Source organism: Pagrus pagrus (assembly GCF_965226575.1).
Source record: "Pagrus pagrus genome assembly, chromosome: 5".
NCBI classification, from domain to species: domain Eukaryota; kingdom Metazoa; phylum Chordata; class Actinopteri; order Spariformes; family Sparidae; genus Pagrus; species Pagrus pagrus.
This window is the reverse complement of record NC_140189.1, coordinates 15,113,561-15,126,724: the sequence shown is the minus strand read 5'-3', so window position 1 is coordinate 15,126,724 and position 13,164 is coordinate 15,113,561. Positions and strand designations below refer to the sequence as shown.

At 40.7% G+C, this 13,164-nt stretch overlaps 1 protein-coding gene across 1 annotated transcript in view; it reads right to left on the bottom strand.

The window, feature by feature from the left end:
- pigg (phosphatidylinositol glycan anchor biosynthesis class G (EMM blood group)) overlaps positions 1–13,164 on the bottom strand; it is a 74,686-nt gene that overhangs the window by 53,378 nt on the left and 8,144 nt on the right. The window contains exons 3-5 of the mRNA XM_084352457.1: positions 12,702–12,911; positions 10,491–10,679; positions 4,303–4,441 (exon numbers count right to left, since the gene is read on the bottom strand). Coding sequence (XP_084208583.1) covers positions 4,303–4,441; positions 10,491–10,679; positions 12,702–12,911 — 538 coding nt within the window. The remainder of the gene's footprint in view (positions 1–4,302; positions 4,442–10,490; positions 10,680–12,701; positions 12,912–13,164) is intronic.

Here is a 13,164-nt window from a genome sequence, read left to right as displayed (position 1 = left end):
ATGTCTTTCCTGCTGTAAAACCTGAATTTATATTAACTATCAGGTTCGTCTTCTATTTATTGCAAAAATACTTGAATGTAAAATGCACCACCTTTTGTACTCTGTCAGACAAAGGAAAAGGAAAAGCTTTCAAAAATGAACCGATTGATGAATCACAATTGTGCTGCGTCAATCTGTGATACCAGGAGGCAAAATGGGTTTATTTATGAGAACTAAAGTCATATTTTATTACTTCAAACTCTGAAGCAATCTACAGACAAAAACTATTTACACGATGGATGTAAGGAGATGGCTCAATTTTCTTACTGTCTGCTGTGGAAGATTCCTCCGTTCAAAACAATAAGAGCTCGTCTGAAAGAAACGCTCATCAAGATGAATTTAAAAAAGAAGTTCCTTCTCCTAAAGTCATTAACCTGACACAAACACGAGCAGTGAAAGATCCCACGCCATCCTGGTATGTGGAAGCCAGTGATTATGTAGGATATATCTAAGTGGGACATATCACTCCAATCACAGTCGCTGCAGCATTTCTGTCCCCTCAGGACAGTCAAACTGCGGTCACAGGAAAACGACGAGAGCGTGGTTGAACGTCTGCAACCTTTCTCCACAGTTGACTCTCGTTTTATTAATTAAGACAAAGTGCATCAGTGACATCTTCTTTGTTGATTAGAATCAGGGTGATATTAAAGTTGAATTCAAACAGAAAACCTGAATCTGAAAGAAGCATCAAAAACAATCCAGATAATTACTCTTGTATAAATGCCTGCGGGTATGACCATCAGGAGGGCTGTTGAACGTGCAAAACAATCCGAACAAAAACAAAAAATGAATGAAAACACAAAATCATTAGCTCTCCCCCTTGTCAAAAGTGAACAGACATTTTTCTGTTGACACTTGGCTTCCTGTGGAGAGCTTTCAAAAATACAAACACAGAGTGGGAGTCATTTCCCAAGTTGTTCATGTCTGAGTAAAGTTTTCAGGTTGCGATAATGAACTATTCTGCTGTATAATATATCCGGGAAATGAACAACACGGCTCACATGTGTGGGGAAGAGAGGCAGCTGCAGACTAAAGACTGGAACAAACCCCAGAGCTATGAGCTAATTTGGTAATTGGACACAATGAAATAAGCCTGGGAATTATCCATTTTATATTAAAAGGAGACGGATTTGCAACAAGACAAGGACTTTGCTGTATTAACCCCAAAGCCATTCAGGATAATGCCATGAATCTACCAAGGATATGAGGCATGTTTAAATCTGTTACTTAGCATTGAATGACTGAAAATATTTTAGTCATGGTATTAGTTTCAGCAATTACACTAATGAGTGAAGTTGAAAAAACCCTCTTTGTAAAGTGAAAGATTTTCAAAACCCTGAAGATGTTTTATCAGAATTCAACATTAATCCCATATTAATGTTTAAAATCATACATTATTTGTTCTTTGAAAATAAGCCAAGAAGAATCGGTTTGCCAGACCACTGTTGTCCAGTTACATGTCCAATACTGTAACATCCAACAAGGGTTGGGCCGATGGATGACATCGACTACTCAGAGTTACTCAGAGTTCAGTTGTTGTTTGTGATATGTGGGGCGAGGAAATGAAAAGAAGTATGTTGCTGCTCAGTGCACTAACATTACTGTACGTCTCCATGTCCCGTTTATCATTTTCTTATGAAACCAGCTCAGTAAGGTGAACCCAAGACACGCAGTTAAATTTGTGGCAGCAGTGCTTCTTTTCCCATGGACCGCTGTTTCTCTCAGTCACGCCGTATTTATACAGTTTTCTTAGCTTAGCTTCCTTGGCTAGTCGACCAATGTTGTTTTATGCATATGAGGCTGAACAAAGCTAAGTTACGGACATGTGGTGCGGAGACGAGGACACTTTTAAACCTGGCACAGGGATGTATGTTGGTGGTAACAGGACATAGTTTCCTCTGCAGGGTGAGACAGTTGGAGGTTCATGTCAGAGCAACGGTGGGATAAAGCAGCGGCTTCAGTGGTGAGCTAATACACAACTGCTGCCTTACGACAACACTGAGGGGACACACTGCCTCAAATTCATAAACGACAATGTCATCGTCCATCACAATGTTTCACTGTAGACATCGTCATATGCCAATTCAGCAGACATTGCCCAACCCTACATCCAACCAAACCTCTGTAGAAGAATAGTCAGTCTGTTCGCACCTGTTTGGTTTACACAGAACAGAGTGACGCACATCTGACAGGACAGATGTGCCACAACTCAGTAAAAAGTTAAACACACATAATGCTGATTCATAGATGAGAAAAATGCTTTTGATGAGGAAGCCATATGCATCGAAGTATCAAGCTTACTGATATAATCTCTAATATATCCCTGTTGCAGCCATTGATGAATGTGGCTGTATAGAGTCATGCATTTGCTCAGCTTGGTGAATACTTTGTATGAAAGCTGGGACAATAACAATGTTTCTCCAACAGATTACAGCACATTTACCTCAATGTCTGCTATGACTGGGTTTAAATTGGTTGCTGGCACACGGTTGAAATGTCTATAAGGGTACTATAACACAGCTCATCAATATCTCTCTCACATCAGTATATTCAATGTCTCAAAACATTGTTGCATCAGTTACTGTGGGTTTTGAAGCTTGAACCTTATCACCTTATCCATTCTCTGTTATTTGGCTTGGGTTAGTTTTCTTTGTTTCCTCGAAGAAAGTAAGAAAAGGCAAGGATACACAGACACTGAGGTAAACAATGACTGCATGGCTTCTAACACCTACACTGTCTGATTAAAGTGGCAATGCCTCTTAGGATCCTCCCAGCAATTTCGACTAAATGTTCTGCCAATCTGTGTAAGAGGGTTGTTTTCTCAATGACGCATTCAGATTAACAAATGAAGCTCAGGTACTGAGCCAGTAATGAACTCTTATCCACTGCAGCATGTTCTAATGAGAAACAACAGGCAGGTGAGGTTTCTACTAACGACCCGCCACTCTTACCATGATAAAAATAACCATTATTCTGATGAGGAAACTGAGAATTTAATTCGAATTTTTGCATAAAGATCATATGGCATAAGGATGAAGGTGTTCAGACGTGAAGTGTTTCTCCACAGACAAGATGGCTGGATATGCACCACAACTTCAACTCAACACAAAACAACACTTTTTTTTTAAACTTAAAGGCCCTGAAAATTGATTTTCCCAACCAGCTTCTAATTTGAGGCATTGGGATCTCACATTAAGACGCAATTTTCTGCTAAATTAGGGAACAGTTTAGGTTCATCCACACAAGAGATTTCTAAATTTCTTTTTTCCCCGTTGTGCTCTCATCACTGCTGTAAAGGGGGCACTAAGTTAGAGAAAAGTGATGTCATGTATTTCCATATACCAATCACGATTTAGCAGAATTTGAATCAGACTATGATGACAGACTGTAGGTGTTTGTTTGCTATTTTCAGCAGTTAGGGTTACAGAGAATACAACACAGAACCCTACAGGAAATTGCAGATTACCATTTAATATCCTAGAATGTATATTATAGAAACTTCCACTGACTTTTCATGTACAGCACACCGACCATGTGGGGTCTTGACATATACTGGGCTTTACTCATTATTGTTAAGACAGCCCTAAAGAGGATTACTTTACTTACTTCCCAAAGCCTCTTTTAATTTCTATGTTAATGAAACACAGAAAAGCACCTCATTAATGACTTAATGAATTCATTCAACCGGATGGATTTCATTGAAGAGAACACAGGATTTGGCATTTACTTCCTACCCCTTCATTGATTGGTAATTGTGGAATTTATGTGCATGCAGTCCTCCTGGTAGGCAAGTCATTCAAGCAGTTGGCACCACAGGAGATGAGCAAAACCAGGAGCAACAACTCAACTAAACTGTAAATGATTAATTAGCATAAAAGGTCTATAAATATAAAGCCATGCAAGAAAAGATCTCAGAAATAGACTTGGCTGAGAAAGCGCCAATTATCAAGATCACACTTTCACACTCAACCCCGTCACATCACCGCAAAATGAAGTTCTGCTTAGGAGTTTCTATTTGCACTGTTGTGAGATGAGACACGAAAATGAATGTAAAGTTAAGAGCGAGCATGAAAGAAAATGTCTCTCCTATGAATTATTTTCAAAAAGTTTCGTTTGACTTATTCATAATTTTCCCTGATGAACAAAACACTCTTATTCATGGTTCGCATGGCAGCTGTAGTTGTATAACTAGCTCCTGAATCTCTTCGATTCAATTACACATCTGCTGCCGTCAGCCCATTTAAGCAACACTAGACTGTTTACCTTTTCTTTTGAAGGCTGGACTTATGAGCACCAGGGGCGTATTGACTTCTGGCTCTGAGGAGCCTCCATGGCTGCCGGTCTCCGACATGCCGTGGTCTCCACACAGCACCAGCAGGTAGGGCAAGGATCCCTCTGCCTCCTGAGAGAAGCAAAGACCAAGGTTAACGTACTCCCGCTCTATGTGCTGATCTGGGAGGGCAAACCTCAAAGCTCTGAGATGTGAATAATTCAAACTTGGCACAAACATAAAAACATACATCCAGTTTGGAAAACAGAGCAACAGCATAAAAAATGACAGCTGCTTGGGCAATAGATTGGAGGAAAGTATTGAATTATTACTTTTGAAAAGGAAGTCATGACAAACACTTCCTGGCACAGTTTCGCTGCAGCTCCAGATTAAAAAAATAAAGTGAAGGCTGCAAACAAACACAGAATTACTTGTTTGTTGAGGATGACAGACTTTGATCGAGCCCTAAGTGATTCCCTTTCAACTAGACTCACGAGGACCTTCCACTGACTAGGAATTCAACAAGAATGCCTCATGAGTCATGGTGGTGGAGGCCGATTTAAAAGCACGACTACAGATGTTAACAAAACAGTTCAGTGTTGCATCAAACATGAAGAGAAAAGGATTTCCTTTGTAATTAATGATTGAAAATTTTTTCCTATCAACCCCACAGATTGACAGACAGAAAGAGTGATGAGGGCTGAGATAAATTCTGCTTCTGTTTTTGGAAGCCAAGTCAGATAATATGTTGGTTTCATTTAGGATGACTGGTGTCCTCACAGCAATATTTTGGAGCCACAGGCAAGGACAGGACAATGGCTTAGATTGAGGTTTAAATTTGGGGATGCAGTTTTCGCTGTCTATTTTGCAAAAGAGTCCCATTAATTTGCTACAGGTACCAGCTGCTGTTGGGGATCTTCCAGGGGTTGCATGGGCATGAAACTCTTCTGGTTGAAGAGTGTGAAGGTTCATTTCTGACTTTGGAAACATAGCGTGACAAAATAACCCTAACACAAGGTCCACTTACTAGTTTAGTGGGACAGATAAAGTTTACTCAGTTCAAATTCTACATGCACACTTTCTTTGATCTCTTTTAATTTAAACCCACACACACAGAAGTGAAACGGGCTCTTGTTGGTCAGAACAAGAGGGTCCTTTCAGCATGTAAGCATAATATCAGCTCAAATTTTATAGCTGCATGCGGAAATTTGTGGGTTCAAACGTGTCTGCAATCTACAAAAGGAAGCAGCTCAATCGGCCAAAATTGAAGCCTCGAGCAAAAACGAGCAGGTTTCAGGATTCACAAAGGTGAGCTAACAGAGACATAAAAAAGGCCACGGTCAGCGTAAGTGTATTTTTAGCCATAGCTTTAATAACATATCAATCAAACGTTTTTGATGCAGGTAAAACACAATATAAATATTTGATGAACACAGTAAGTGAACACCGCAGGTTGGAGCCTGAGCCGCACTATGCTGTCATGCTCAGCTGACCCATTATATTTACTACTCAGCAAAGAAAGGAGCAAGGACTACCTTTTGTCCTAGATTTTACCTCTTGGCTGTTTGTTATAAATGGCATAGGACACAAGGGAGCCAAAAAACACCTCAAGACCAGTGCTGAACACCACTGAGCCCCACACTGAGCCGACCTATTCTCTCTTCGGGATAAATCAGAGCTTACTCCGATCCTCTTGGATGAAAGCACCAGAACTCTTTGGGGAGAATTTTCACACTCTAAGAGAAATCTTTTTTAAACCAATAACACATGATACAAAGTGGAATCAGATGATAGCTCATGTTCTCCATGAGCAAGCCAGAAAAAACAAGCTCGATGGTTTTCAGTTTTACTCTTCAGTCATACGAGTCAATCAGTGATTCACCACCAGGGGTACTTCTGCACCAGGGGGTACTTTTGAAGATGCCAGGGGGTACTGTATGTGGACAGCCGTACTCATTAACTCAAATATACTCAACTAAAAAACAGAAATTGTAATTTGTGTTAAGGAGGCAAATAAGGAGCCAGATATTATTATAGGAGTAACTCCTTACAAAGTGCAAAGCGTGTTCACAGGTCTTGGGGAGTACTGCTGCATATGTGAAAAAAGTAGCATAAAGCCTTTTGTGGATCCAGAGGAAGCAATCTGATAAATTGCCTCCAGTGATGTCACTCAGTGGCTAAGTTGCATTGTGGGTAATCTTGGCAAAAGGTATAGAAAAGGAAGAAGAATGTGTTAATGAGTCCAACAGTGTTGGACAATAGGCTGACAAGCTCAATGACGGCAGCTGTTGATAATCATCCATACAATTAAAAAAAAAAATACAAATATAAAAGAATGCAAAGCCATACATCAAAACATCCAACATACATGATATGTATGCTTGTCAGCCTGTTGGTGTGCAGGATATCTAAATATGGGTGTGGTTTGTTCATTTGGGAAACAGTTAGACCTGATAAAGATCCAAGTGTGATCACAACGTTGTCTCCATTAAACTTTTGTGGCATGGTGTAAGTGTGCAGGCATTACCTTCTTTTCATTCTAGCTGAAAGTATGCCCAATGGATATTTGTTTGAATAGTAGCAAATAAACAGATGAATTAGTCAGCTACAAGAAACGTAATGAATGAACATGTTAGCTAAAAATAATGAATAAACAGGCGAAATGGATAAATTCTTCTTCTCCCCCTCCAAGCAGCAGTAGTACAGTAGTAGTTGCAACCAATATACCGACAATTCAATTATGTGAATAACTTATTGTAAAAATCATACATTTTATATGATTCAAAGTGTTAATTAGCCCCTTGCATATTCATAAAAACCTATTTGGAAGATGACTGGTGGGGCCAGTGAAGGTTTACTAATAGCTCATCTGATACAGTGGAGCTGTGGCGAGATGACAGACAATTAAGAGGAGCCACGGTGGCTCTGTAGACTTATAACTCAATAACAGCACAGATTTCAAATCTTCTGACAGAATATTACGAGAGAAGGAAAAACGTGAAATGAAAAAGAGGTATCACAGTCTAAACACTTTCATTTCATCTCTCTTATGAAATACGTGTCTCAGATTACACATTGCACTGCAGGTCAGGTTTAAGCACTTCCAACAGCAGAGGCAGCAGCCCAACCTTCTGAAATCTGAAATATCCAGGAGAGAAGATTGAGGCCGTGTGATCTCCATTAACACAAAGGTCTGATAGAGGTGTGTATGACCAGGAGGTCCTGCTTTCCAATCATGTGTTAATGGAGAGTGTTGTGTCTGTCCATTCTGCAGCTAGAGCATGTCTTTGCCTTAATATGAGCTTGATGAAATAGGCTCCTCGCATCACATCACAACAGAAACTTTGAGGGCCATCATCTGGATGATACCCTGGTTTTCTTATTCAGTGTGCAGCAGCAAGAACCATAACTTCTGTTAGAACTGAAGGACGGAGGGTTAAACAACAGCCAGCTCGTGTGTTCAGTCAAACACCATAAAATGTTGAGAGCGCACCCCCCAACATGTTAAAAGCATGTGATCAGAGAAAACATTGTTGTTTTTGTAGAAGCTTCTAAGGTATTCTGTGGGACCCCACTGGGCTGTCTATTTTTAGGTCACACTGCTGCTGGGGAAAAGAACAGCCACAGCTTTCACTAATGTGACTGAAGCGAGACTTTCAAACACATTTCATTCAAAGAGCTCACTGGGAGCACGCATGAGGATGCCATTGCCCAAAACGCACAGATGTCACCATGAGCCTGGAGAGACAGGATTTAACAAGACAGAATTAACAACTTTGGGGATATGGTGAAATGTTGTTGCCTCAATATTTCCAGAAAGGTTTACAAGCATATCTGCATGTGGCTTCTGTTCTCCCTCTGCCATTTCACAGATGCAAAAGGACAAGAAAAAAGAAGATTGCAGGCTCGTGTTGACATGACTAGACAATCTAAATACGAGCTACACAGATGAATGACAGTGAGACAATGCCCATTAGCAACACACACACGGCGCAAAGACAATATGCATGCACAGCTGTCAGATCACACAGAGAAAACAAGGCCACAAGACCTGCACGCTGATCAAAGACAAAATTAAAGATAACACAAAGGCTTAACAGTTTATTAAATCTCTGGGGTTGCTACAATAGATAACATAACAACTGCTGGGAAACACTACAAATTATCTGTGTAATTAAATGACCATCCAAAGACTGATTAGGCTAAACAATCCCTGATAGCATCACATTAATATATAAACTATTGATCATTACTTCAAATTAGCATATTTCATTTATTTACTATACAATGGCATCAACTATTGTTATAAGAACCCTAAAAACCCCCAAGAAATGATGAAATTACTATTCACGATTTGAAGTGTATTGGGTTTAATGAATCTTAATAGAGAGAAACAGGTGTTGACAAGCAACAATTAAATTAAGCAGCAGCACAGCCACACAGAGCAAATCAGTCTAATTAACTTGAATGGAAAATTAGAAGCCAAACCAGTATCTGCAAACACGCCATGCTCCCCTCCTGCATTCCCAACTGTGTCCCCCCATAACCGGGCCTGAAAACCTCTTCCTCCTGGTGGTCCAAAGCTCCTGTCCTGGTGGTGTAAACACCAACACTCCACTGGTGCTCTGAGTCCCAGTTCGGAGAGAGACAGCTGATAAGACTGCTAGCTGCATGGCTAACTGAGCTAACCAAGCTAAACAGCCAATGGCATGTGCAGTAAGAAGTAATTACTTCAGCAACAAGTTAAGCTAATTGCCTATCAGGAAACACCATAAATCTCAGTCTCCAACAACTTCTGTAGTCTCATTTAGCCTCTTGTTAGCAACCGCATTTTTTAAGATAGACGTATATGCTTTACAATTCAAACATGGGTTATTTACTGAAGTATTTTATGTCGTTGAGCAAAATGTTAAATTTCTTAAGCCTGTGGTAACCATACCCCTTATTTCAGACATTCAACAAAAAACCTGTTCAAAAAACCCATCGACTATTCCACTCTGCTGTTTATGATTAACCTGATTCCCGTCTCATTTGTCGCCTTTCCAAGGAACTGTAGCATTCATATTTTGCAGGACCAGCCTGAGCATGGGGTTGGTTGGAAAAACAGTAGAAGCAGTCTGAGAGTACCAAACTAGCTTCTTCTTAGCTGAAGATCCATAATTGAGTATGATGTCAAAGTTTCCATAAGTCCTGGCTGTCGCCTGAATGGCCGGACTTAAAGCAACATTATTGGAAATTGGCATGTTGTGCGATTCAGCACCCCCAGAGTTTCTGAGCGCAACACCACTGTGGAAAATACAAATCTCAGGTCTGTAACAATTTGTCAGATGTTATGTAGGTGCTAACTACACACAAAACTCATCACGTCATAACAATGTTATGTGTTGAAGTAAACATGCATGTAACGCTGTGATCCTACCCTCTCACTGAAGTTACATAGTGCAGAAACAAGTGATAGGGGGCGGAGTGGCTGAGACAGAGACACTATTCAACCTATTACAAGACACTGCACCATCAGCATGATTCTGAAGCTGTTATTTGAAGTTAAAAAAGTAACATAATGCTGCTTTAAATTATCAGAGAAACAAGCTGGGCTAACATTAGCACCAGCTTGGCTCATAGTTCCCCCATCAGACATGTCGTGTCTCCCGAAGAGCGCCGGAGAGACATTCACTAATGTGAAACTGCTTATTCGGAGTTATTACTGGCTTTTATGATCATATTAGTTTTGAGGAGAGACCTATGCAGATAAATTAGCTGCCGAAAAAAAGTCCTGAACAATGAACAATGAAGGAATCCTAACCTAAAAATAAAACGGCAATGATCTGCGTTTAACGAGGAACACAACAACTCCCATGATCCCATACTTAAGATCGAGTGACCCCTAGCGTCAGAACATTACGTGTAATAGACCCCAGCTGGCTACTATTTTCATCAAAGCGTGAGACGCCTCCCGCGGGAGGTCATACTCACTCAACACTCTGGAGCAAGAACAGGCACAGAGGCACCATTCTCCCTATTAGTCAGTGCACCATCAAAATGACTTGAATGTTATTTTAAAAGGTTAAATAGTTGCATAATGTTACTTTAAAAACTTCACTTAACTTCCTTGACACAAAACAGATGCAAAACAATATACAGATGCAACATGACATGAAGTTGGATTTGGATGAGAAATTACCTTTGAAATGAGGGCGCTGTGAATCTTCTTCAGGATGTCATCCATCTCCAGGAGTTTGGGCTGGATGAGGGAACTGTGGGGTCCACTGATGTGACCAATGTGGTCGAGGCCAAGGTAGTGGAGGATCAAAATGTCCCAGTCATCTCTTTTCAGGGTGCTATCCAAGTGACGGGTCACATTGTTATCAACCTGCGTGGAGACAAAACGCATAAACAATACACAATTACTGATCTACAGATTTTCAACTGATAACCAATTTAGGCTGATATTATTCAAAATCGCCCCCCAGAGCAAATACAAACGGAGCTAGAAGGAGATTTACCCAAAGATGTGACAGAGTCTGATCGTCTGATTATAATCACACAAAGATTTTCCAGCAGATATTTACCATCATCCCACATTGCAGGTAAAGGCTCAGAAATCAGCACCAGCAATATTCTAGTATAAACAAGAACAGATTGCATACAGTCCCACAGTAGATTTGTAGCTGCGGCATATGGAGCTGAACTGATGAGCCTTTTTTTGTGTCATCTCATCTCATCTCCGTGCCTCCCCGGTGGATCAGCTGCCTTCATCTCTTTAATGCAGATCACTCGTAGATAATGCAGTGACTGAATCATTCCCACACATACATGTAGAGCATATTGCCCAGAAAAGATACAAAACCCACTGCGTGACTAATCATTACTGCATTATGTACAGCCTGTACTGTGTGTATTGGGTATTGGGATGGCTGTCTGGAGGAACGTGAGTGTAAATTATATGATGCAGGTAAAATGTTCTGCATACAAAAACAATTAAAGGTGCTTCATGAATAATCAAAGTAAGGATGAGAGGTTTCGTGATACAGGTTTTCCTTCCTCCTCCTTTTTATTGGTTCTTAAAGGTCCAGTGCGTAGGATTTAGTGGCATCTAGCAATGAGGTTGCTGACTGAATCCAGTGCCCTTGAGTAGAGAGAGGTGCGTCATCGCCGTTTACTCCAATGAACCTTTCTTTTTTTAAAACAATGGTGGAGCCTTTCCCGAAAGTTACCTACGAAATCAATCAATCAATTAATCATGCAGTTACTCAGACCTGTCGAACATCGTACTTCTGTGTCTCTGTATTCCTGTTTAAAATTGCCTGTTTAGAACTTTCTGAAGACGATCTGCACTTCAGTGGTTGCGACTGTGTCCACCTAAGGGCTCTGATTGAAACCAACTTTATACCCCTCCTCTTAAGTGCTCGCTACAAATGTCAAAAAGTTGGAACAGCCCCTCACTAAAGCCAGTGTTTGGTTTGTCCACCTGGGCTACTAGAGAAACATGGCGGTGCAACATGGCGGACTCCATGGAAGCCAGGCCCCCAGGATGAGCGGCAGGCTTTGAAGCCAGTTTTCATAGTGGCCAAACCCTGTAATCACATTGTCACGTGATGCACTGGGGCCCAAAAGGACATTTTTCCCATAAGCCAACATTGTGAAAGAAGCGTCTGTAAAACGGTGGATTCATTTCTTTTAGCGTCAAAACCCAATAGAATGAATAGAAATGAATGGGACTCCACCTCCATGGCTGTGTCAAGGTATAATTATTAGGTCCATGGTGGAAGCATCTAAAGGTCTTGAAAGTTAAAAAGCCCAAAGTCTGCACCAACAGAAGCTCCTCTCTTCCAGAAAACAGTACTCCTGAAACACCTCGTCGTTAGCCCCGCCTTTAATTCCAGGACTTCTTGACTTCTCACATTATTTCACCATATCACACATTTGCATAATTTATGCTTAGCGGCTAGTTTGGAACTGATTTTGCACAGCTACTCTGTTGTTGTTAGCAGTGCGGGCTCAGGCATGTGTGAGCTGACCAATGACAGAAGTCTGGGTATTTGAGACAGAAACAGGAGTGAAAACAGAGCACTTTAGACAAAGCGGAAGCACAGTGCTGCTGTACGAGAAAACTGACATGTTTTTTGAGCATTTAAGCACGTAAACCTGTTCTACTAGTAACCCAAAATAAAATTATGAACCTGAAAATGAGCATAATATGTCTCTTTTAACTTTAACCTTAGGCTACCATAGAAAATAAGGTTTCGTAATTTCTTCACTGTTCATCTTTAAAATTTCTGTATCATATCAACCACCAGATGCTTTAATCCTTTTTCGATGCCAAGCAGAAAAATACATCACGCAAACAAAATGTTCCAAACAGTCGGTGCCTGTGTGTTTGACTCAGACGTACCTCTGTGTAGTCGGATACAAAGAAGGAGGTCGTGCCATCGTACTCCATGAAGTGTTTGGGAAAGAGGCGCACCCAGGTGTCATCTCCGTAGAAGACGATCCTCTTCCCTGCTGTTTTGGCCTGCCAAATGAGGTTGTCTTCCAGCAGTGCAGGAGAATTCAGGTTCATTACCACATCAATGAAGCCTGGGATACTGCCAGTGGTAAGAGCCTGCAGAGGGATATATGTTGTCACCATTGTCCTTTGAACAATAATTGTCTTTTAATGGTGTTACACAACCTCACAGTTACATCATATTAATCCAGCTAATTAAAATGTGCGCCGCGGTGTTGCATAGTGTTCAGTAAAAACTGTTTTTTTTTTAATATCAATAATAAAAAAGAAGTAGATCAAACCTGTTTCCCTTTAACTAATTGATTATTGGTAGCCAAACTAATTCCCACACGCCCAGAACAATTTCACT